At 41.6% G+C, this 26612-nt stretch overlaps 1 protein-coding gene and 1 long non-coding RNA gene across 5 annotated transcripts in view; one reads left to right on the top strand and one right to left on the bottom strand.

Annotated features, from left to right (window-relative positions):
- Nucleotides 1–912: 912 nt before the first annotated feature.
- LOC104913821 (uncharacterized) lies at nucleotides 913–7260 on the top strand. The gene is made up of 2 exons (XR_014887420.1): nucleotides 913–4911; nucleotides 5521–7260. It is a non-coding gene; the product is annotated as an uncharacterized LOC104913821 (long non-coding RNA).
- SPAG9 (sperm associated antigen 9) overlaps nucleotides 6677–26612 on the bottom strand; it is a 58998-nt gene continuing 39062 nt past the window's right edge. For 2 of the 4 annotated variants that reach the window (XM_085240077.1, XM_010721602.4), the window contains 16 exons: nucleotides 26135–26264; nucleotides 25800–25892; nucleotides 25342–25509; nucleotides 24455–24626; nucleotides 23042–23269; nucleotides 22301–22490; nucleotides 21421–21543; nucleotides 20813–20893; nucleotides 20288–20355; nucleotides 17707–17855; nucleotides 16423–16594; nucleotides 15323–15436; nucleotides 13511–13549; nucleotides 12473–12649; nucleotides 11549–11686; nucleotides 6677–10254 (listed from right to left, as the gene is read on the bottom strand). In XM_085240077.1, the coding sequence (XP_085096203.1) occupies nucleotides 10139–10254; nucleotides 11549–11686; nucleotides 12473–12649; nucleotides 13511–13549; nucleotides 15323–15436; nucleotides 16423–16594; nucleotides 17707–17855; nucleotides 20288–20355; nucleotides 20813–20893; nucleotides 21421–21543; nucleotides 22301–22490; nucleotides 23042–23269; nucleotides 24455–24626; nucleotides 25342–25509; nucleotides 25800–25892; nucleotides 26135–26264 (2158 nt within the window). In that variant the 3' untranslated portion in view covers nucleotides 6677–10138. The remainder of the gene's footprint in view (nucleotides 10255–11548; nucleotides 11687–12472; nucleotides 12650–13510; nucleotides 13550–15322; nucleotides 15437–16422; nucleotides 16595–17706; nucleotides 17856–20287; nucleotides 20356–20812; nucleotides 20894–21420; nucleotides 21544–22300; nucleotides 22491–23041; nucleotides 23270–24454; nucleotides 24627–25341; nucleotides 25510–25799; nucleotides 25893–26134; nucleotides 26265–26612) is intronic. The other 2 variants (XM_085240078.1, XM_010721603.4) reach the window with 1 other exon arrangement.

Here is a 26612-nt window from a genome sequence, read left to right as displayed (position 1 = left end):
CATAGGAGGATGCACGAGTCCAGGGCGGGCGTCTCTGACTGATTTAAATTATTCAAAAAGTCAATCAAGAGCTAAGTGCTAAGCTGTTTTTATTTCAGCTTCAGATGTGGCTACAGCCGCTCCCCCTGAGACGTGTGAATAATGAATGCAGCTGCGTAGTGGGATCACTCAGGACACGCACAGCACTGAGCTGCTGCTCAGATTCACTGCTCCCCTCTCCAGCTCAGCCCTGCAGCCCACCCTGTGCCACGCTCCCCAGGTCAGGCCCTGCTGGGTTTCTCAGGGCTTTGCAAAGTCCCCGACACCCATGAGCTGATCGCAGGTCCCTGAGGTGCACAGCATAATGCTTGCATTAAATTTGCACAAAATAAACTTGCTGTACCAACAACCCAGTGAAGTATGGGGCTTTGTATTTTACATGAATGCTAGCCAGTATTTAATTTCATTTTCTGCTCTGTTGTAAAATTGGAAGGTAATGACTCTCTCTCAAGAATACAATTAAAATGATTTGCCTATGACTTTGACTGGAATGTACATCTTACGGAAGGAGCCCAGAGTAAAAGCTGGGCCATGGGCTGAGTCCTGCCTGGTTGCAATTAGGAACAGAACAGCCCCATGACATGAAATCTGATGATACAATGAACTTCTGACCTATAGCAGAAATCCGACCGCCACAGCCCAGCTCCTCCAGTGCAGCTCTGCAGGAAAACAGAAGTCCTCATTCAGCGTTCACTTTTCCCCACCCTTCGCCAATGGAATTTTTATATGATGTGAATTAAATATTGCAAACTTTGAAGGCAGAAGTTATAAGTGGCTGTGTGCAGTCCAGGCATCCTTCTGCTCCTGTAGCCGCTGCCGTCACACCTTGTACTGGCACAGTGGTGCCCAGCAGCAAAATGAGACGCTGCTGTGTCCAACTCCACCAGGAACGAAACACTGAATCCAGTACTTCTGGGCTCATCGCTTTTTGCCCACCTTGGCTTCATGCTCTGCTCCCAAGACTGAGAATTAATCCTATATTCCTCACTCAGGATTTCCAGTATGTGCAGCAAAGCGCAGAGCACCCAGCTGTACACCAGCAGTGAGCTGTGGGAGGAGCACCCAACAACCTGGAATGTGTCAGAGCCACGGAGCTGACACCTCCACAGCACTGCAGGAGCACCACGAGCTCTGGGGAGACGTGTCACCATGCTGGATGGAGCCCAGCACAGCAGTGCTCCTTATCTGAGCTCCTGCTCCACTTCAGGCAAGTGCACTCTTTGCTCACAAATGCTGACGGCCAATGCACACAGAGCTGGGGGTGCGGAACCGGGCGGCTCCCCCCGCAGCTCTGATAAGCTAAAAACAGATGGAAGGTCTAAGCCAGTTACGTGGAGCACATGATAAAATTCCTTGCTAAACTGGGGCCCCAGTCAGTGTGAGCTTAGGGTGGAACTCCAATAAACGGAGGAGGAAGAACAGGCGCAAGAACGGAGCCAAAGGTTCTCCTGGGGTGAGGGCTGGGCCCCGGCGAATGGGGAAGCAACGTGACCCAAGAGGAGGACGGATGGTGTGGCTGCTCCACGCTGGGGCTGCAGAGCAGGAATTTCCTCGTGGGAGCGCTGCCAGGAGGGTGAGGAAACAGAGGAAACAGCTTGTTTGTCAAAGCACGGAGCGACGGAGAAAGGAGGGGTCGGAACAAAGGCTCTCGAGCAGCGCTGCAGGCACCGTCAGTGAGACGGAACATTCGTGGTGCTGCGAGCTGTGCTGCCTGAAAGAGCTTTAAAGAGCTTTCTTTTGGCTTTTCGAAGTAGGGTGAAGTAATAGAGCTCATCTCTTGCGTGCGTCCATGCTCAGCATTCAGATCTATGGCAATGCCTGGCGGAGCCAGGAACAAAAATAACCTGGGCCTAAAATCTCAGTGCCAGAGTCCATCCTCAGTTGTGATGCCCAAGCATCAGCCAGGTCCGGGAACTGAAATTAGTAGAGCTGTGTATGCAATAGCATGGCTTCGCTGTGCAAAGATGCAATAGATCTGAAAAATCCACGAAACCAAATCCCAACGATGCCCAAAACAAAGCTCTAAGGGAGCTCCATGCACTGCGCCAGCTGAAAGCTCAGAGCAGCGGTTTGGGGACGTATTCCCACCACACAGAGGGAAAGAGGACTTCATGCCTGAAGGATCTTCACTGCTTGATTGCATCACAATTCATGGCACCATCTGCAATAGTTAGAACCTAAAAATGGGAACTTCCGCTCCGAGCAGACAGCAGAGGCTGTGCTGCTCCCCTTCTACCAGAGAAATTGTTGTGAATTGAGTCTTCTGCAGCATGTGGAGGGAAACACAACGCTCACACTGAGCATGATGTAGAGGGTCTCGGTCTCTTTTCATGCCAAGGATCACAAGTCAGTTAAGAACTCCTTGTCGCTCGGAAACTCCAGTCATGGCCGTATCAAATTGCTGTAGCAGTAGCTTGCATGGAAAAATAACGTTGGGGATATTTTTACTTTTAGTTGCCTTAATGAAATATAGCAGATGGAAATAAAGAGGAGAAGCCCATCCTGTGTGACTCGCCATCTGTCTGGGGATCAGCAACAGGTCCATCATGGATCACAGCTAGAAAATTACTGCGTAATTAATGTCAGTCTTCAAGCTACCTTAGAGCTCTTCAGTCCTTCACTCTATGATGTGGGTTTCAGTGCCACTGCCAGAGACATGCTCGCAGCACAGCCTTCATTTCAGAGCACAAGACCTCAGGCTGAGCCCCAGGGGCTTCTGCAGTTCCCCATGGAGGTGGCAGCAGTCTCAGAGCCATCTACTCAGTGTGGGACACCCTACTGGGATCCTAATGGTTATTCCTGATCCGGATGTTTGTATCCTGCCTGCAGTTCTGCAGCACTGCAAGCACAGGGCCATCTCCTCTATTGAGTTGGTAATGTCAACGCGGGGTTAAGAGCTCTTACCCCAGCGTTGCCTGTTGGCTTTGCTGCCGAGTCAGTGGAGGAGCTGCTCAGGAATCCGGCCCTCCAAACTGCTCTGATTACCTCTGTGCTCCGCTCACTGGGAGGAAGCCTGTCATGGTTTGTGACATCCTAAACAGGCGCACGGCTCCGAGCGCTGCTAAAGGTCAGGAGCTGGGCTCCGTGCAGGAGATATTTGCTCAGTGCTGTCATCGCTACCCCCCCCGCTCACACTGCCGTGTCACTGCAGCTGGCTCTCGCTTTCCTTTCTGGGAAAATCAATGCTTTGTCACAAGAAAGTTTGGTATTTCACCACTGCGGGATATTGGTAATTCATCTCCTGTAATGGGATGTTATCAGATGGCTTTAACTTTGCTTAGTGCCACCACTCTGCCAGCTCCTACAGTTCGCTTGATCCTGTTCTGGTTACTTTCATGCTCTGACTTAAGAGCACAGCGCTCCGGGTCTGCGCAGTAAGAAAAGCTGTGAGGAACGGCAGTGTGCAGAGCTCCCTGTGCTGGGGGGAAAAACAGCTGCCCCAACCCCTTCTGAAGATGTCACCCAGACCAAAATTGCATCTTGCCCAGCAAGCGGCAACTGCATTACCGTCAGGCAGGGCTCAGGGGACGTGGCACAACCGCTGCTCCGGGGGTGCAGCCATCAGACAGGGACACACAGCACTGTCCTCTCACTGCACCCACAGAGCGACCCACAAATCTACAGCATCTGAGCCCAGAGAGTTCTGTAAGGAAGTGGGTGGGATTTGCACAGCAGAGCGCTAGGAGTGTGCTGCTGCCCTCACATGCAGGCACCGAGAGGCTGTGGCAGCCGAGGGACAGAGCTGTGCTCTCTCTCAGCCCGGCCTGTGCCTTTGGAGCTGGAAACACACAGTGGTGCCTGAAGTGTTCCACAGCGCAGTGAGCATCTGCCTGCTCGTGTGTGAGGATGGTTTCCACTACAGCAGGAAGAAGCCATCAAAGAACCCCCAGATTTTGAGCTACTCAAATACCCAGAGATATATTTAGAAAATGACTGCCAGGCTGATCACAGCTGTAATTGCTGCCAAAAAGCTCCATCCCACCCTTCAGCACTGGATCTGTATCCTCTGGCACAGCATCCCCAAAGATGCCCGCTGCTCTGTGTCTCCCACACGACCTCCAGCCAACATCTGCACATCCCCAGAACCGCTGAAAAGCCAGTGTGAGCAGGTGGGTTCCCCGAGTGCTGCTTCCACCAAACGATCAGGAGGTCACCCCAAAGCCAACGCACCGCCCCATTTCTGCATCCTCCTCATTCTGCACTTGGAAGTGGCTCTGGGTGATGCGGGGGTGCTGCTCCCAGCTGTGCCACACAGCTCTGCTGCAGGAGGTGCCCCAAACACAGCTCTGCACCCCACAGTCTTGTGCCCCTTTGGCTGCAGCTGCTCCGTGAGCCCCTGCCTCCCCCCCAGAACCTCTCCACATCACACAGAGACAAAAATACATCAGCAGCTGCTGCCCACCTGGTGCTGGGCCAAGATTGGGAAACAGCAACAAGAAACTGAAAATAAAAGACCAAAGAGAGACAGATAGGACCGTGCAGCAGAAGTGAGAGCACTAAAAATAGCAGTGATGTGATGTGGCACCACAACGCATCCCGGCCCCCCCCACAGCCTGTGGCTGCCCCATGGCTGAGCTCCAGCAGCAGCAGCACAGCACAGCACAGCACCTGCCCGGCCCTGAGCACAGCGCACCGCACGGTGCGGAGCTGCGGTGGACACGGCCGATGGAAACAGCAGCGCCAGCCCCAGGGCTCCTCTCCAGTGCCTGATCTTTGTCTGCTGCAAAGAGAGGATGCCGTGTGTGAGATAGAGTAGAAAGTCTCCTTTTTAATTCCTGCAGAAGCAGGATTATTTCACAGAGCTGCTGTTCCCTGGGAGCACTGACCCAAACACTGCAGCCCCGGGTGGGACATGAAAACAGTCCAGCCCTGGTAGGTATTCACAGCCAGAATGCAACTGGACAGGTTCTGACAGTGTGTGTGACGTAACCCACTGCGACCCAGACCAAAGCCCACATGGAACACAGAGGATGTGGGCTGCTGGTGGTGCAAAGCCCCGCTCAGAGACCGGCACATGGCACTGGGACCCAAGAGGTCCAGTGCTGGCGGTGAGGACAAGGGACAGGCCCCGGAGCTAGGTTTGACTCAGAAGAACTGAAAAACCGCAATTTTCTCTCCCTATTTTTGGCCTCGGGTTTTTGAATGTCTCTGCCTACTCCCAGAAGATGTGACAAGGAGTGGGTTTGAGATAGTAACAATACGACAGTGAGTCCAAGAGCAGCTCAGGATGAAAGTCAGCACTGCCACGGGGTGGGAGCTCCCAGATGTAGGGGCTGGGGAGGGGCCTTGGGAACAGACATAGGACAGAGAAACGCCCCATGGGGACAGTGGCACCACAGGGCCCAAACCCCACCAACAGTGGGACCCAGCACTCCCTGTGCCGGCCTCTCCACACGCAGCAGTGGAAGTGAAAAGCAGATGTGGAATCCAGGAAGACTTCCAACTCACTGTTTTTTTTTTCCCCCCCTCTCCTTATTTAAGTTCCAGACCTGAGGCAGCTGACACAGGACAGAGGCAGCAGCCCAGGGCAGCGCTGCTCTCCTTCGCTCAGCAGCCACCTGAGAGCCCCAAGGCCACGGGAGGAAAGAGGTCAGTGGTGCTTCTGCTCATGAAAACAGGTGTGAGGAGCACCCACCTGAACCCTGCCCATATTTCCCACCATCTGCAACAAAGAAGTGGGTTATTCCAAGCTCTGGCTGCAGTGGGCTGAACAGGTCCCAGAAGAGAAATCCCTGCAGCACGACCTAAACAACAACCTGGGGGAAGGCAAGGGCAAGCAGTTTTCTGAGCCTTTTGATAATCAAACGCCCAAATTCCCATTTCCTTCAGCCGCTGACAAAGGAATTCACCCTGAAGAGCAGCTAAAGGAAGCCTGAAACTTGCCTGCTGGCAGAAGGCAGGGAGCAGAGCGGCCTCCAGCATCATGACTTCTCTCCCCATGTCTCCACGTGGTCTGAAGGTTCTTAGAGCACCACCTTGTGTTTAAATACAAGCTGTTCTGAGTCCCCAGTGGTTTCATCCCATTTAGAACCACAAGCAGACAGTAAACCATCCCCATCTCACCACGCTCAGGTGTTCCAAAAGGCACAGGAACTACTCTGCTCAGAACTGGGTTTTCATCTCAGCGCTCTTTACAACCACACAGGACAGCACTAAGAAGTCCCGTACCCAAGCACAGCCCAAGGCCAAAAAGCTCCTTCCTAGTATTCTTCTACAGCAGAATTAAGGGGCATAGAGATGACCATAATGCTAAATAACATCTACAGACTGCATTGCTCAAGGAGCTTTCATACAGACGTGAGGAAAATGAACGGGAGTGGATGGCAAAAAAAACAATCTCTCAGTTTGGTTTAATAATCCCTTGTAGGAAAATCTGAAGAATCAAGTTACTTACCCACACGCACAGCAGGCTGGGAGAAATGAGCTTTAACCTTGCCAGAGTGAAGGCAAATGATGCTGCTTCCTATTTAATACACACAGTCAGCACAGTGCAATGAGATCCCCGTGAAAGGACGCACTGAGAATCAACACCGAGAAGAGGGAAACTGTTCTGTGCACCTGCCCTGGGGAGGCAGCAAGGCAAATGACTGGCAAGAAAACCCCAAGACAAGACCACAAAGAAAACACCAACCCAGTGCATGTTTCATATACATATTTATATATATATTTCATGTACAAAGTTACATTCTGAACCCCATGGATTCAATAATAGAAATAAATACTGAAATAACTACACTGCTATATGAGCTTTTCTGCTCACAGAAAAGAAGCCTCAACTTTTAACAGACAGCAAGTGTAACGCTGTAGTATCCATCTCAGATTACAGAGGCAAGTAAAATTCAGCGTAAAGTGTTCAACAGACAAAACTTCCAAAAATTACAGACCATAAAATGTTTAAAATATGTTTAAAAGATTGAGAAATGTGCATCAACAAAACTAACAAAGGAAACTTAATCTTGTTAGAGGGCGGGAGAGGCATTTAGTGTATAGAAAAATGCTTTGAGGTGCAACATAGGTTGTTACAATATGGCATAACCCTGTTAGAAAAAACATTTCCTTAAAGAGCTGTATTTGAGTTTACCGTGTGGTGTTTTACAGAGCAGGGCCTTCACAAGACCCTGCTGAGACAGGGTCCCTTACAAGAGTGCTAAGTCAGGTTTAATCCTTTGGTAACTTTTATAATACTCACATGGAAATAAATAGTTACACAGCATTTTAAAAGACACACGTCCTTTAGAACAGTTCGTATAATAAAACAGATTGAACGTTTGTTTGTTACTAAGGCAGCCTATGATAAAGTGTCTATGCTCTGCCAGCTCTATCTGATCCAACGCAGGAAGACCTTGACAAGAAGTGGACAATGCAGCAGCTTACACAACGCGTCCCACCTTTACCATACAAACACCCTCACCTGGGCAAGCACTGCACTGCACGTTTTGTGCTCAAAATGTTTCCAAACTACTAACAAGCCATAGCTATCAAGAGATCGGCTCCTACCTATATGATGCTTTGATCACGAGTGTATGCACAAACATTCTGGAGACTATTTCTAGGGGTGTATGTCAGCTCAGTGCCTGGGGCTCTGCTCAACTCAGATTACCTCAGGCAGGGAGTTCATAAATCCCAGTGCACTGTGATGAGAACAGGGAGTCATTTTGCTGTACCTTAGGACAGGGGACAACATTTTTAAATGAGAAATACAGAGAAGTGCACATGCCTTTCATCTACCACAGTGGTACACAGTTAACCTGCTGTCTTCTTCAAGAACCATTCTACTTTTGGACAGAAGCAATCATTGCTGAAAACCAGCAGAAGTTGGCCTGCTGAGGTGACCGAATGGCACGGAGGACCGAGGTGTTTGCTAAAAGACCAGGTAAGTGCCTGCCAGATTGAACTGCTCTGCTTCAAGGCAGTCAAACTGTTCAGAGAAAACAGATCATTAATTACAAATAAAATGCCATGCGGGCACCAAGGAACAGAATTGTGCGTTTGTTTTTCTTCTGAGAACATGAGAACGTGACAATCAAGCAGTGAGTACAAGCTTTGGAAGCTGGAGAAAAGTAAATTTAGGAAGACGGCAAGAGAAGCAATGGAGCTGCACCACTCACAGTGAAGGTTCTGCACAACCGTAAAGAAGTGTAGACAGTTTTTTTCTTAGACATCCAATTGCCCAAGTTAATTCAGATGTGCTTCAAGTTCAGCATACATGGCTACGTGAGTTTTAAGTAGAGAGTTAAGTCAGTTTACTTTCTGTATTCCTATTCCAGACTTTAGAATTAAGCCGAAGTAGCGTAAGAGTGACTTCAAAGATGAATTTGGAAAGCAAATTATGAACAACATGCTCTCGTCACTTTTGGCATTCTGAAGAGAAAAATACTACCAAGATATTAGACTTCTTTAATAAGGATTTTTTACTACATAATTCGTGTCCTAAATACATATTTACGAGAGGAACAGTTGCATACAAAATATGTTGCTTAAAAAGTATTTATACATATAAATCTAACCAATAGACCTGAATGGAGTTTTTCTGGTTTATCAGCTATGATATGCATTTGAAAAAGCTGCCTAAATATATATTTACACAATAGACCTCAGCTAAATGTGTTCATTTAAAAAAATTAAGAAAATATATAAACACACATGTTTGCCTGATAGACCAGAACTGCTCCTATTGCATAAAAATGTTTAGGCAGTTTTAAAAAGTGTTTCTACACTTACTTCTCTGAAACTGTTCAGCACTCAGACATTTACCCCAGAAAGACTGGGACTAATGCTGGATGTTCATTAAACCCCTCCAACTTTTGCTTTTTAGAGAACAAATGAAAGAACAAATTTGTGTTTTACAGTATTCTGAAGAACAGAAATCATGAATTGGTCGTTAGGTCTGATACCAATATAAGAAATTCAATGTAGAAGGAAGACAGCCTTCAACTCACACTTATGGTTAAAAAAATAGATGGTGAGTAGACAGAATGTCACCCTGATATTAGAGTCTCCTGACTTTCAACAATTTATTCCATCCTAGTCTTACCTGCTAACATTGCTACACGTTTTGGGCGGGACTAAATGGGAGTATGCAGCTACAAAAAATACACTTTGTACCTTGCCATCTGGCACTAAAGTTCATTCACAATCTCACTTGGGCAGGATGCATTTTTCCTGTACACTCTCAGTCTTTTCTCGTGCTCTAATTGAGGTCTTTAACCCTCACACACGTAGTGACTCATGAGTTCGACCAGCTAGGCAGAGAAGATCATTCTAGTGATTAGGACATACGGAGTTAAGACAAGAAAAAAAATAAAAACAAGGTGTATCCCCTGTTCAAGAATTCTGATCATTTATAAACTTAAATCATCCTAAGAACACCCTTTGGAAACAGAGTTGTTCACGTGTAACTGTGTCAGGGAGATGGGAAAAAATACTACGTTTGAAATTGCTGATTGAGGGCAGCAGTTCTCAAACTTTAAGGTTCAACAGTGAAAACATGTCATTTTATTTAAATATCATCACTTCTGTACAATCTCCTCCTTCCCCCCAGAAATTTTGATGAAACAAATTAATCTGTATACATGATGTAAGCAAGACTTTCAAGGTTTGGAAACAAAAGTTGGAACAATTTGCTTTAGCTCTCACTGAATATTTGGATGAGCCCTGGTAATCCTATGATTTGCCCTTTTTTTTTTTCCCTAAATACTCTGGGAATAACTTTGCTGTTTTACTCAATGCATTATACTGTGAAATGAAGCTCAGTCATAGTAAAGCCAAACTCAAGTGAGATTACCAAAGAAATGAGCTAATTAGATTGTTGTGGTACAGTAAAACTAACGTCTCGATTGCTTATTATGGTGTGCACACCAGTTTTGAGAAAGTTCTGATTTCATTATACTGTTCCATGTAACAAAGGTGCAGTAAAACAGCACAAGCTAATTCCTGTATAGTTAAAGGTCTGACAGATTTGCAATATAAAAGTTAGATAGCAAAGAAATGCTTCAACATCATGTAGTGAAACAGGTCTCACAAAATAAAAAACATGCAGAAGCGCTTTTTTTTTTCCTTTTCTTTTTAGCTTAAGGTCTCCAAGCTGCGTCCTACAGGCTCACTCAGTGCCATACATTACTTGCCACACTATTAAGTGACTCCTCTCAGCTTTGGCTACAGAAGGTTCAAGTTGTAGAGCTTCTCCAAGAAGTTCAGATTCTCCACCTTCATCACCTGAAAAACACCAGCTTTGATTCAGGCAGACAATGAAGACATAACATCAAATGGAGCTAAAGAAATGACATCTAGATTTATAATACTAAAGACAGTAGTTGCCATACACTCCTAAGAGAATATTCACAAACTTGAATATATACATTATAAATAGAAAGTTGGTTGCATAGTTGTTTCAGAGCCTGCTATTCTACAGTCACATTCTTTAAATCTAGAAGAATGTTAACTGTGATTTTTTTTTAATCACTTCAAAAGAGAAGAGCAGTTTTACAGCTGTGCTCAACTCCTCGTGACATGAGGCAGCTTGGATCAAAGGGGACAAAGTAACCACTAACAAAACCACATTCGGGCTGCGATAAGCATCACTCCAGTGGCAGTCTTGTGCTACAGAACAGTGTCAGCTCTAACAGGTTAAATGGGAGCTTACTGACAGCTTCAGGACAGTTCCAAGTCACACCTTAGCTAATTCTCTCGTGGCAAAGAATTGCCACAGTCCTGCGGCACTCCACAGGGGTTACCAGCAGAACATGTTTCACACTGGACATGACAGAATTTGGGCTGGTGTTCATGGGTTGTTGGTATTGCATGTGCATGTGTTTTTCTTGTTGTTGTTGTTTTTTTTAAATAAACACTAGAGATCAATGAAAGGTCAGAATGAAGAGCTGGGAGTGCTTTTGGAGCACTCTTCCCTCACACTCTCCAGCCACAAATTCTAAATATTGAACATTCTTGTTATATTTTCCTGAAGTGTCAATTAAAAAGATGTTTACACAAGAGATCGTTTATTGTCTGCATCATGCAGAAATGCTATCCAAAAAATGTAGTGATCATAACAGGATGGGCATTTAAAGGTAACAGTGAGTTACTCTTCCCCTTTTTCCTTAAACACAAGTACATTTGTGTTTGAGTGTTGTTCACCTAATACTTTGCTTAAATATGAAAACCGATCATACTTTTAGTCATTTAACTAAGGACATTTTCTAGCAGCTTGAGTCAGAAGGCTTCCATCTTTCCAAATAAGATTGAATACATGAACTCCCATGCACTGTTTCAAATGAATGTTTTCACAGTTCCTCTCAGAGGTCATGGTTTACTGGAAGAAGTGGAAACTGAAGATGCGTGTATGAGAATAAAGATGTTTCTATATACTTGCTTAGTAAACACTCAAGAACTATCTAACCACAGAAATGCACTCTGCAGTCACAATGGAAGTTTTGATATGGTTAACGACCCAATCTAAGGTGCTTTCATCATGAAGAGGTCACAAGTGGATTTTAAGCTCAGTATTTCTTACCCATTCTGAAGTCAATATATCCTTCTCCACCACTTATCACCAGCATTGATTTTAAGGGACCCTGGTTGAAGGACTCTTGGGCTGGCTTGTCACCTGTTAGCTCTGTTCCACCACTGCTCTGTGGGCAAACAACCTGACCTGTATAAAAACACAGAACACATTGTTAGGCCATGTCTCACAGTAATGCCACCTGCACTTGGTCACCTAATATACCCAGCTATGGATTCCAGCACCTCTTCAGCAAGAGGCAAAAAAAAAAAAAAGAAGCTAGCTGTGCTCTGATTTCCTCTCTCTAAAGAGATAAGTCAGGTCAGTTCAATGCAAGTCAGAATTAAATGCCTCTTGGTAGAATTCACAGCACTGGCAGATCTAGAGAATGACATTGAAACAGACTTAAGGACTTTTTCAGACACACAACTGAAATGATTCAGCACATCAGCCCAGTAAGCAAACTTCTGTCATTTACTTCCAGCACCAAGTGCATACACAATCACTGAGAGGGTAATTTCATCAGTACTACAGCTTCTAGAAAACTCTAAGCTTTTTTTTTTTTTTTTAAACAAAAATTCTTTCTTTTGGGGGCTTCTCCCTTGGTAGTTGTTCTTTTTTGCAGCAAGTTAGATTCTTAAATCAGACCTTAAGTCACCTAGGATTTGACCACCCTCTCAGCAGGGAAGTACTCAGATTCAGGCAGCACCTTTTCCCAGATGAAAACAAAGCACTTCTTTGTTACCAAGCCCTTCCCTCCCACCCCCCCTCGCATCTTTAAGCAGCACCGTACCAGAGAATCAGAAAAGTCTCACAAATCAAAGTGTAGTAAACCTGTTTCTGAGTATACAATGTCATACACTTGCTAAAAAAACTACACTTAAGAAGCAAAGGAGGGCAAAAGCTTCATTTGAGGAAGGGTAACAAAAAGCTCACCAGGTACTGCGACAAAGAATTTGACAGCATCACGGTGCCCATGGAAGCAAAGCTGTGCGTGTGCCATTGAGCAATACGGGATGAAGGTTCCTGGGGTCACTTTGTCACTGTTCTCATCTCCATATACACGAATTACACTACCTGGACGGTTTCCAGAGCCTGCGGCTGCTTTATTAGCTGTAAAAGAAGAAAACAAGTGTTTTCTACTTGAAAATACAAATTGCAGAAATGATTATTTGTTAAGGAACCTTATGGTACCATCTAAAAGCTACAGCCAACTCAGATAAAAATGAAACAGGAGGGCAGCAATGCCAATTCAAGACAGAGCTGGAAAAAAAAGAGATTGCATGCTTCGTTATTTTAAGTACATTAGAAAATGGAGCAGGATTCTTATTAGTCTAGCATAAACAACAGATTTTAATATCCTACTTTCGGAAAAAATAATTTTTGAAAGGACTGTATCTTCTATAGGAAATAAGTACCTCTAATGTGCTTCAGCACAAGCAAATTCAATACACTTCAACACGTAACTTATGTTTTCATTGCAACTTATCATAGGGTATCCCCGTGCAAGTATGAAAATCTCAACAGCCACCTGCGGCCATGCAGGAGCTACCCTATTATCATTCTACATCTAGTTTTTCTTGACAAGTTTTAAAATCAATTAAAACAGAAATACTCATGCTAGACATACAAGCCATCTCCATTCTACAGACTACCAAAGAAGTGAAAGAAACAGTGATTTGTAACAAGACAGTAAATGATGTGGATTAATGACAAAGTTATAAGATATGGTATCACATTGGCTGGAAGAAAAATAAAGTCTGTATGAAAGTTCAGCTGCAACACAGGATGATATGCTAAACTGCTGAGCAGACTGGTGGCCATTTAGCAAACATAAAACTGCTGCAATGCAGTAACTGCAAGTGGAAAAACATTTAGGAACATACAGAGGGTAGATCTATAGGGAGTGGTAAACAGCCTCAAAGTGGCTATTAGAAGCCTGGAAATAGATTTTTGTTCAGGATCTGCACTTACCCCTCAGCCCCAGTAAACGTCCCTGGTGGAGGATTACAGCTAAAGTGAGAAAGGAGGAAAGGGGAAATAGATAGGTATGACAGTAGAGGAGAAGGATTAATGAGAACCCACCACTCTTTATTTTGGTTTTTGATAAGACAGAGCTTAAATTTTAGCTCCTAAAAACCAGCAAGTATTTAATTACAGAAGATTCGATAAAAAGTCAAAGAACAGCATCTTGTTATAGAAGTTGCAGTATAAAATGGACAACAGAAGCACTGCCATTTTCATGTGCTTTATCACGACAGAATTTATTATTCATTAGCAGTGTTTCCCCTTTCTCTCTTTCCTTGGCAGAAAACTACCAAATACATAACTACTCATGATCTCAAGTGCCCTTTTGAAACAGCATCTGCAGATCTGGAAGGTACCCTGCTAATGAGACCCAAGGAACTGAGATATGCAACTGATTATGCAAGGATGTGACTGTTTTTAAAACCATGAATATTTATAATAAGGGTTCTCAAACCCACAATCAGGCTATCCACAAACGGTTATTTCAATTCATCATCAACTAACAAGACTGAAATTAATCTGAATAACTTTCCTAGGGATTTTTTTTTCCATGTTCACTGTTGTTTTAAAACAAACTCTACTGGAAACAATAAATTAAGCTTGATGCAAGAGCTATAATTTCTGAAAGCATGATTTAAACTAGTTCAAATCAATGACAGTCTGTCCTTCCCTAGTACACATGCAATGCAAAAAAGACAGTTACCAAATGAACAGACAATGCAATGGAACAGTATGAGAAACAACGCATGTATGTGCTGTTCAACAACGCAGATACAACACGAAGAGCTTTTGCTGTTAAGTTAACCTACAATGTCACCCATAAGACTGCACTACTTTCTATTCAAAACACAGTACCATTAATTACAAAGTGTTGTGTTTTATTTTCTGGAGCTTCTGCCCACGTCTTTTATGATTAGATTATGATTTCAGCATTAGCACAAGTATTATTTTTTGCTGTTTGCTTTAAGTGGCCGAATATACAGAGAATCTTCCCAAATTTATTCTTTAAGATTCAGTCTGCCCTTGAACAGGATTGCTGCCTTCTCCCAGGATTCAACCATATTTCCTCTCCTATCCCCAAGCCGTTTCAGTAGTTTCAACAACAGTTCAATCAATCAGTTATTAAGCAGATACTTGGATTTACAGTGCTGGAATTCTACCTAGAAAATTGTGTTCTACTTAAAGAAACGGCTTAGAACTCCCAGATCTTCAACCGTGTCCTTCAAAGCAACTGGTACCAGTGCTGTTCCAATCTTCCGTATCAACTTTGCGACGAATTCTCAAGAGCTAAAGCTGATTTAATTGTATTAGCAACAATATCAATTTGCTCAAACCAAACAAAAAAATCTACTCTGGTGATCACATGGCAATCATACCATCAGTTAGAAAACTTTTACACGCAAATAAGCTTCAATGAACACTGCTACTACTCCTAACACCTCTAAGGTTGCATGGATGCCTTCCAAATTCAAGCCAGAGCAACTCCGTTTGAATCAAAGAGCAAGATGCTTTGGAGAGGGGCTGTTTTTTGGTTTTCTTTTTTTCGGTCTGTTTTGTTTTTCGCTCAGAGACTCGTAACCATGGACATAGCTTGGGCCTCCATAATGTTTAGCAGCTAATCTGTCACAAACCTGAAAGATTCAGACCTGTCGGTAAAGTTTTCTACCCAATAGCAAGCATCTGAATGACCCTCAGCATTCTTTTTTCTTTGCACTTACAGCATATTGAATAGCAGCTATTCATTTATATTTTACTTACTTTCTGTTAATGGAATGGAGATGATGACACCATTTCCTGTTCCTACCCATAAACGATTACAAGACACCATAAGAGCTGTGATTCTCACAAATGAGAATCCCAGTTTACCAGTACCTAAAAACAAAAGATGCTTTTCATCAAAAAATTATGAGCAAGAATAATTTTATTTCCATAAAAGAGATTCTTAACTTCAGTTCTCAGCTCATGCAGACAAGTAATTCCCGCCCACCTCAAACAAGCAAGGCAGAGGAGCACATTCAAGTTGTGAAGGCAAAATAAAATGCTAAAACTTCTGCTAAGTTGTGAACCTATATAGGAAGAGACAAACTCATACTGGGAGAAAGCACAAAAAACACAACAGCTCCTTAATGTTGCACAGTAAGTTATTCTGGGGCTTGCAGCACCACGGCAGTCTGTCAAACAAAAAAAATGTCATTCAACTGTGAAATAACAGTTTCTTGCCCATTAAAATAAAGGGTACTGCTTCTTCTACAAGGGAGTTTCAGAGGCTATCATTAGAACTATACAGGAAACAGAAGAAAGCTGTCAGAAGAAGGGGAATGTGGGCTACACACTAGTCTCCTTTACACCAATGACACAATAGTTAATTGTGAAAGACTTCTAATGGACCAATTACCTTTTCAGGTTATGTAGGTGGTCAAACTACTCTTATATAAACACAGAAAAATTCAGGAAGCTTATTAGCTTTGACAGCAGTAAGAATTTGCTATTTTGCATTTGTACTTTCTTAGAAAAGAAAAGGCAAATTCTGCAGGAAAGTAATGGGTTCTTCCCACTCTGAGAGGCATCGTTCCAGTAGTAAAGATTTTACTGTCTGTTATTCCTGCCCAAACATCATTTTCCTCATTAGTTCTGAGTTTTAAGGGACAGCTTAGACATCTGATAGGATCAGACCTTACCAGAGACAGACTAACTTAGGTTTCTACTTGCAGAACCAAATTTTCACATACAGCAGGATTTGACTAGCATTCCACCCACCCTTCAACTTCATTTGAAATGAGAATTGCCTGACTCATAACAGGAAAAGAAAGCCCCAGACACAAGAGGTATAAGAACACTAGTTTTTCTTATCAACTTACCTAACATTTTGCTTACATAAGGTTCAATGTCCACATCTTGCAGATGCTGATACGTGTGTGCGTGATAGAGACGCAGAGTAGAGTCCAAACGAATCGACACCCATACCCCATCACCCACCCATGCCAGCTGTCTCACTTGGCTTTCTCTTCTTGGGTGTGCATCAAATGACTTCTATAAAAGATGGGATCTTGAATTAGAAAATAAATAAAAGAATACAAATTCTGTGCCAGCCTTACATGGTCAATACTGGCAATTTCCTTAAGTCATCTACTACCCTCTGATTTGTAAGACCACTAGCAGACCCTTAGTGCTTAGCTCAGTTAGTATTACAGTATGATGCTGATAAACAGTAAAAAGGCTGATTGCCTGCCCTGAAGTGTGATCTGAAAGCCATCTGCATCTTCATTTACGTAACCTTCCCAGCCTACTGCTATTTCTATCTGTTTTATCCTGGATCCTCTTCAGTGTGGGGTCTTCTAGTCACTGCAGAACATACATATTCACCAAAGGTGTTTTTCTTCCCAGTTCTGTCAAGCCTTGCTCTTGCATACAAACTCACTCCTGCTGAACACGAACTATCCAGCAAAACAGTTCACTACTGTATAAATTCTTACAGGTTTCCTTGCATATACAGTAATCTTCACAAACGGATTACAAACTGGGCCCTTAATATTTCCAAAAGAGCTGAGCAGTCATCCTCCCAAAGTCTGACCCATTTCACAGACCAAGTACAAAAAGCTGAAGTCTTAATATTGCTAATTGCTTTCAGAAACCACGGGCTCTTCATGCACTTGTAAACTCAGAACACTGCAGAAGCCAGCTTACACACCTTACATAAACATAATACTCTATAACTGGAGGGAGAGTACATTCAAGATTAGCACTTACAAACCCCTAAAGTATGCAGAGAGATTCTGGAGAAGGTTGTGTGTGGGTGGAGAACATAATGAATAAGTAAATATGCATAAATGAAAAGAATGAGCTTGGATCTAGCATTGCAAGCTCTACAAAGACCTAAAAAGACACTTACTAGTTTCTGGCTAGGACAAAGTAGAGAAATAAACTCCAGAATAATCAGTTTCAACAAATGAGAACTGCCTTAAGTTTTTCCAGAATCATTACATCCTTGGAAAATTAAGAATTGCTCCCTAAAGCAAATTTGCCTGCCTATATATGTGCTGATGAACAAATAAGTACTCTCTGGAGTTACTCAGGAGTTTGCTGTAACATGAGATGGCATTAAGACAAAACATATAATTATTTTAAACACCATTTTAACTTGCCTCTATTTTCATGGCCTTTGGTTGAACAACATAGATTTTGTTCCTGTAGCCACACCAGACTTTGTCATGCACCACTGTCATGCATCTTATAGAATGATGCGGCCGGCCCAGGTCTAAGAGGTGATAGTTTGTCAAATCCCACTGACCATCTTTAAAAACAGAAGCAAAATAAGAAAAAAAAAAAAACAACAAAAAACAAAGCATAGGTTCCTATCAGTTTAAAAGTAACTTAAAAGCACAGGTAAATACCTTAAGTATAGTTTCATTTTTCAAAAGCACTCTAACGATCTGGGTAAGTCAATACAAATGTATGGGTAGGCTCCACATTAAAAAAAAAAAACAGCATTTACTTGTATGAACTACCAACACCCCAAATGCTACTCTGTTTTTATATAAAGTTGTACTATGACTCACGTTCCAAACATGTCAAAACACTTGTAAAAACAGAAAGTTACCTAGTGTTAAATGCTTTACTTGGACAGGCATCAGTATACATAAGAAGCAACAACCCACACGGCGTGAGGCAATTACTGCTTGGCTGAGCATAGAAATGCTGGTCAGTGCATCAAGATTTTTTTTATTTTTACTTTTTTTTAGACCTTAAGAGTGGCACCTGGTATCCACTGGGAATCATACTAAAATTGGTCACCCAACACCAAATAAAACTCTGCTGTAGACTAAGCTAACACAGAGATCACTGATATTTACTTGAGATACTTTAAGGGATTATAAACCATCAGAATTTAAAGGAAGAAAACATCACAAGATCACCCTAGATGCATCTTTTCCAGTATTTGCATCAGCGCTATGCAACCTCTTAATTCTCCTGAACACCAAGAAAAGCGATTTTAACTACACAAGGGAAAAGAACAAAAGAACAGGGAGTCTGCAGAGAGAAGCCTCTAGATGAATTCCAATTACTCTTCAGACATTCCCCAGTAGGTCCTTATTCCAGAGGCTGAAGAACAGAGTCCCAGAGTGATGTGGACAGAAATTCTACAGAAGGACTTGGCCACATACTATTTCTAAGATCAGTAACAGAGCAAAAGTCAACTATTGGGCAGGATGAACAGACAGTGATCAGTGCAGACTCTATCAATGGGCTTTCTGCTGTTACTGCAGATACCTGTACTCCCTATTTTCTTCCTGTGATAAGAAAGAATTCCAGCTACGTACCAGAACAGCGCAAAAAATTCTGTGGGAGTCAGAATAAGCCCACATTTTCCTCAAAGGTCATTAGTAACACCTACATTGCATTATATAAGAACCTACAAACAGGCAGCCAGAAGGGCTGACAGGGTCACTTCTTTCTTTTTGGCCACATAACAGACAGAAGGACGACCTGAAAGAAGAAAGCCTTAACAAAAGCTGAAAGAACCAGAGGATTACAGCTCTGTGAAAGATTAAACAAAGCCCTAAAAAACAAGAAGAAAACAGGAAAGATTCCACTGCAGACCTATAATCCAAAGGAGACTAACATCAGAGAACAGGGCAATTCAATGCAACTCAGCATACTTGATTTTCCTGTATTGTGCATTTAGGATGCTTGTAGTAGAAGCTACATATAGACAGAAAAGTCTTGTGCTTCCATTAAAAAGAGAAACAGATGACCATGAAGTCTCTCCCTCACTTTGACAGAAAAACTGAAGTATATTCAAATAACACCATTCTACCTTGAGATTTCTGATAGCATAAATGGCTCTGAAGAATTCTCTGCTACCTTATCAGTTGGGAAAAGGACAAGAAAGCACTTTGAGATGATACGGTGTACTTTTCAAGACTAAAGATTGAAGGTGGAAAAGTTCAGTAGCACACTTAATTTCTAAATAATACAAGAAAAAGCCCCTGCAAGTATGACATACATACTAACAGCATCAAAGAATAGAAAACCTTAACATTTGATAGCTGTAATTAAAAAGGTACCCTAACATTTAAACAAGTAACTCTTAAGAAACAGTCAAGTAACTTATAAAAAATGCAATCCTGGTGCTGTGAAAGTACAAACAAATCCAACCAAAATCTAACTTGAATCTCAGCATGACCAAATTTCTCCAGTTACCACACTGATTGGAGTTCCATTTTTTATATCCTTAATGTTTAACTATATCAATCTATAGCAGTGTTTGTAAGCAACAAGAACAGTGCACTCTTGAAGACAGATTGGAAAACATCAAAATCTAGTTTAGCTGTTCATGGAAAGAAAATCTGTAGAGGGTAGAAGATGCATAGAGGTGCAGGGAAATACGTTGGGGCACACAGCTCAGATACCACATTCAGTGCTTCGCTCACTCTGTATGCCTTTAAGCACCATAAAGAACTTCAGTCAGAATATTGGTCATGAGTTCAGTAAGAACATGGGTGTCTCAGATCAAGAACAGAAGATTCCTAACTGATGCATTTATAGTTTCCCTGAACTGAAGTACTAAAAAAGTGTAAGTACCTGAAATTACAAAAGAAATGAGATCAAGTAGTCTGCAAAATGGTCATTAGGAGAGCATTTTTAAAATGCTATTTATAAATGGCACATTTACTTCAGAAGTACTGTCATAACTTCACTTCCAAGACCCAACAGAATGCTTACCAACTCCTCGGTGAAATATTGCTAGTGTTCCATCAGCTAGTGCAACTAATACTATTCCTTTCACATGTCTGGTAAAAGAAAGGAGGTACAAGAATATACATCATTAGATCACATTTCTCAAAATGCAGGTTTAAAGTATAAATATTCTAAATTTCAGTATACTTCTCACACTAGCATTAGCTCTAGTGTTTTGGTCTCTCGCTCAAGAAAAGGCACAGTAATTAGTGACTCAAAATTCAGTTCAGATAGTTTTAAAAAAGTAGCTACCATGTCCAGAGAGAACCCTGAGGTAACAATCTGTAACTGTTTTGAGTACGCAGCCACAAAGGAACTCAGTTGATTCATAGCATTTTCAATATATAGAAAGTTCTTTTTACTTTCTCACTCCCCAGGTGTTCTCCACTGCCCCTCAAAGAATACGCATTCCCTTACAGGAACTGACATTCACAGTGTCTGAAGAAATATAAAACTAAGAATTTTAAAAAAAGTTCATTATGATTTACATGACATTCTTTCAAGACTTACACAATACTGAGAATAGAATCTTTAAGTTTAATGGCATGAATACATTTCCTCCAGTGAGCCACTGACGAATGAACATAGAGGCTGCAAAGACAAATCAGGAAGGATTAAAAGCACTATGAAAGGTCTACTGGGCAAGAGAAAAAACAGAGGCAAGAACCACGTAACTGAGATCCACAGATAGAAGAAAATCAGGTTTTCATCTTCTACTGAAAACTACATAAAGACTGAAAGAACTATATGAGCAGACAGAACAATTTGCCAGATATCTAAAAACATTACAAAGCCCTTTGTACATATGTCTGTAGTAAAAAGATAAAAGATATTTTCTAGCATAATACTGAATATTGTATCCTAAAAATATCAACTATAATTACCCCCACTACTAAACATTCAGCTGCAGGAAAGTATTTATCTGTCAATAAGAGCTTGCAATGTCGCTTACAATGCTTACTTGGAATTCTGTAATGCTTAAATGAAGTGCATAAGGTTTAGGCTCTCAAGAATTCCTTGCACTTAGTTTTGACACAAGACAGTTATTAGCCTGTATAGGCCCAAGATGCAAGTTTAAAATAACTTTCCAAATAAAAGTTAGAGTAATATTTTCTTACCATCCATTCTGTGTTCCAAGCCACATCGTTGGTAAAAGGCTACTCATTTTCTGTGCTTCTTCTCTCACTAGATCTTGCTCATTTGGCAAAACTGCAACATCTTTATATAGCTCTGACTCAGTGCTAAAAGACAGTTTAAATATGTTGAATAAAGCGTGTGGCTTGCTCAGAGTAACACAGGTAACACAGGTATGCACTCTGTTGCTGCCGGCATCCACATTTGCTTTTGAAGAACACAGTCTTTAAGGAACAGTAACTGTACGTAACATACATTAATGATACTAACAAAAATGTATCAATTTCTTCCTCCCAAGTGTGCCTACAAGCCTGACAGCCTTACTGGTATCTCAGGGGAATGACAGTCACAGCATCCCAGGCACATAAGAAAAACACTTATCAAAAGACTGCAATGCCCACCTGTATGAGGAGAACGAAGATTTCAAACATATTACCATTTGAAATATTGTTTACTTTCGAGCTTGTTCTCCACTCCTGTAACTAACTCAGACTGATTATTCCGAGAAAAAACATACATTTGAACAACTGGTTGGTCAGGAGAAAGGGAAACAGGAAATTTGAATAGGCATTTCTAGGCCGCTGCTATTCATGTTAAGTCTCTAAAATGACTCAGTGACAAACTGGTGGACAATCATTACAGCATTCTGGAGGTGTCTGTACTCATGTCATATGAATTCACATATAAGAGACACTGTACAGAGATGACCACCTCATGTATGCAAAGCATATATCACCTTGTACCAAAGTTACTTACATAAGCCTCCTTTGCAAGAGAAACAACTATTACCTTCTGTCCCCATGCATTTCTGAAAGTGTTTTCCTTACCAAATATAATTCAAGAGTTATGACTCCAATTACATACCCAGGCTGGTACACTGGAGATGCCTCTGTGTTCTGCACTCCCAGAGGATCTGTAAAGACGTGCTCTGTATAGACTCCAGTTTGTCCAATATCAGTTATATCTTCTGTCCCTGCACTGACTTCTGTTGCTTCTGTTGCCTCTTCTGCAGTTGGAATGTTGTCATCTACTGAATTACTTTCATTTGCAATATCTGTGGAACAAAAGACTCGAAAAACTAAAAACAGCAAGAGAATTCTCAACAATATAAAGCAGCCAGAATTTGATGCTTAGATCTTAAGCAATGAGCTGTAACAACCAACCAGACAGTCACAGTCCAGCTATCTCAGCTAAAAAAATAAGATCAGAAACACCAAAGTTTTGGTATCAGTAAAGCATCAAATGCACTTTAAGCAGCTTCACTTAAATCTCTACTGAGACCTTTCAGGATAAAGCAACATCCACATCTTCTCCAACCATTTGTCAAGAGGAGGTCAGCATTTTAAACAATAGGTGAAAAAATTTATCTTAAGACCATACTAAAGACTGACTTCATTGAAAGGGATTTGAAAGAAGCAACTGCCTACACCCACGTGATAGCACTTCCACAAAGTTTTCAGCTGCAAGTATGTCAGATTTATAAGCCATTTCCCATAGAATACTTGTTTTACACCACCTTTTAAAGACAACTTATTAAATACCTGCCCCATTCACTTTCTCAGCTACATCAGGAACAACCCAAGTGCATTTGTAAGATTTTCGTACCTGACTGTTTCTCTGCCATTGGCGAGGCACCATTTGCACTATGAGCTACAGGTGCTCCTGTAACACCCTCTGCAGTACAGCCAACCACTGTTATTCCTCCCAGCATGCTATCAGTTTCTGCAGAGCTGTTGCTAGTCATACTTCCACACAGAGATGACTTGTCCACTTGATTGGGATCCACTTCTTGAGACCCTTCCTCTCCCACAGGATAGTCTGTTTCCCTTGCTCCTGAAAGAGATTAAAGTTGCATGTTTCCATGGGCATAGAGGCCATCCACTTCTGTATCTAACAACAATCTAAGCTTTCAGACTGAGGGAACTGTCCAGCATGAGATTTAACATGGAGAATACCCCCCTACGAAAGAATTTTTAACGTGAGGGACGCTAAAGATGCTATCACTGAGTAAATTTGTTCAAAAAGCAAAAGCAGCACCTACATACGCTGATATCTGAAAGTCATAGCCCACAATCTCAGTGTGCAGAGTTCTTTAACTCCTTTATTTCCATTTCAAACAAATTAAATTTCATGACAGATACTTATACGCAGGGTTACCTACATCTCTATAGATAATTTCACTCCAAAACATCCTTTGTACTAGAAAAAAGCAGGTTCTTTTCTGCCTTCAAATCCTCTCAAATACTCTTAAGTCTTAAAAACAGTAAAATGCTATAAATGCCAAGAAACTTTTTTATGCTCTCTTCATTTTATAGGTTACATACAACTTTAATGTAGCATAACTTGCAACATCAAAGCTTACTTTCAAGAACTTATTCCAAGTTATTCTCCTCACTTGCCAGTTTTGTGGCCTCCTATTTCTCATAACTTCCCAAATATCTGAAACTACCCCCTCCTTTGAATTTTATCATTTTGACAATACCAAAAGATGACTTGTTCAAATCTTCCTTGGGAGGAATTTTCTTCTATTACACAACACTACTTCACTGAAACTATTACCAAACGCTTTTACAAGAAACAAGAAGCCCAGAAGCACAGTTTGTTGTTTTCCAAAATCATGACTTGCTATTACACTGCTCTACATACACCCTTAATATAACAAAGATTCCCTCTACAGGTAGTTCCAAGATTTACTACTTAAGCAAGAATAAAATCCAGTATGTTTTTCCTAAATTATGTCCACGGTTCTGTAAAACAATGGCACTGCTGTACCATTTATAATACAGCAGACAAAAACAATTCTCCCTAGTTCTTGACATCTCACTACCTTTTACTTAATTCAAGTCAAAAGCCAACTGAAAATCAAAACAAAACAAAGATTTCCCTCAAGCTAAACACTTCTTAACGCTATGCTACAGAAATATTTTATCACACTGATCTTAGATTTTATCACTGTTTAAGAAAATCTAAACATGATACACTTCAAGAAGTTTTAGGTCTTGCTTATGAAGTCTTTACCTGGTACACTAGCAATACAAAGCACGTGAGAATTACAAACAATGAAACTGTCCAGAATATTTCCTGGTTGATTAGCATCAATAATGATGACTTTTGTAGCAGAATGTGTGCTTGTACAGATCCAGACTAGACTGGATAAGTCTTCCTGATGTTTCAGCTCCTTCTGCTGGTCCTGAAGGAGAACGAAGCAGAGCAGAAGTGAATGACAAGAGGGACAAGAATAAAAGTACCCCAATTGACCTGAAATATATTACTGTACTTGATCACTTACCACATGCCAATATAGCTTTAATGTCACTGTAAAAATAAGTTATTTACTTGCTCCAAACCCATAGAGAACATTAAAAACCCTCGTATTTCATACTCACATAGACACAATATAAGATAGTTCTAACCACACAATTACACAGCCAAACAAGTATAATACAAAGTAATTAACACGTCAGCTACCACAGTCATCACCACAGACTGTGATGCTGCAGTGCAATTCAAACTAAAGTTAAGCCTTCATTTCTATGCCCTCAGTAAGATTTCTGTTCAGTTTACTACATTCATGAATGCATTGTGCCATCACTTAAAAATGTTAGTCTCAGACACCTTAGTATTTTTCCTGCCCCTCAAAGCAGGCAGCTCTACTAGCATAAGGAACACATTGTTGTGTTCTAAAATGGACTGGCTCCTAAGGCTTAACAACAAGCTGAGACACAGAAAAGAATTAAAAATATTTTAGGTTTTTTTCTCCTGATGCAAGTACCCTGCATGGATGACTTCCCAAGAAATAAACTGTTACCACTAATAATGTGTTTGGTAATCAAGTTTAAGCAACAGATAAACAGTAAAGGTATGTAACTATACAAGCTCTTCAACATCCCATATAGCGATCTTACCTTGAGCTCCTGGTCGAGTCTGTCTAAGCTACTTTGAGATCCTGTGCGCTGCTTGTTGCCATCTGCATCCGTGCCAGCCACATCATTGTAAAACACGCTGGCACCAACCACAGACCCGCCATCCCGTGTCTTCCCTCCTGACAGGTTTACTCCCACAGCGCACCACAGCTTGGAAGAAAAAGATTTTGTTTATCTTAAACTAATAAAAAAGACATTAAGTGCACCAATATCAAAATTAGGATCTTTCTGCAGTCCAGTTTAAGGAATTCATTAATGTTGAAGTCATATATGTTTCTACTGAAGCTTGAATTCTGATTCACTTGAGCTTTATTACAACCTGTAAAACTTGCAGAATTTAACTACAACTGCACTACAGAAAGAAAATTAAAATTATAAAACAGAATCATGCTATAGACTGCCTAAAACACAGTCTCTATAAACAGCTCCAAATATTCTACCTTCATAGAGGTATCCTTCTCATCTAAAGGTCTCAGGTAAACAGGTACAGGTAAGTTTTTCATCTTATTGTCACCTTGGCCACCATTTGCCACCTAAGCAAAAAAAAAGAGACATCCAAAGATATTTACAGTTGTCAGAATCAGTTGACTAATTTTGTTAAATATGCTTAAAGAGTTTTGCTTTGTGGATTTTTTCAGAAAGGCTGCCTTCAAATGTCAAAGTTAGAGCAAAACAAAAGTGCTGAAATCAGCTCAGCTGCGAAATAACAGTTCCCTAGTCTGTCAGAATTTCACAATGAAATTACCACCATTACACTCGAAAATGAGCACAATACCTGTTTGTACTTTTGAGGTAGACTCCAGCCAAATGCTTGCACTCTACCATCCTCTTTCTGGACATGGGCTTTCACCTGACGATACTGCTCTCTTTTCTGCTCTCTGCGTGAGGCTAAACTGGCTTCAGTTCTAGGAAGGAATCGTTATTAAAGAACCTATTACTTACATTTTTTAAAATTCTGTGTATCACTGAAGCTGTCATTAAACTCATCTGTATAACATCAGATTTCCTGGGGGCTATTTTTAAAGAACTTGGTTAAGATAGGCAAACCAGAAAGACTACTGTCAGTATCCTTCCATAAAAATTAACTGCATGGGTTACGCAGTTACTGGAAGTCATGAAGCTGTAAGCCAAAAGGATGTACTGCCAAAAAGAAGCATGGATGAAAAAATAAAGATACCAGTCAGCCTGACACATGTTGTCTTTTTGTACCAAACTGGAAGTATCTGAATAGTTATTAATTCCCAAAGTATTAT

The sequence above is a fragment of the Meleagris gallopavo genome, chromosome 20 (genome assembly GCF_905368555.1).
Source record: "Meleagris gallopavo chromosome 20, MGAL_WU_HG_1.1, whole genome shotgun sequence".
NCBI classification, from domain to species: Eukaryota; Metazoa; Chordata; class Aves; order Galliformes; family Phasianidae; genus Meleagris; species Meleagris gallopavo.
This window is presented reverse-complemented; position numbering and strand designations above follow the sequence as displayed.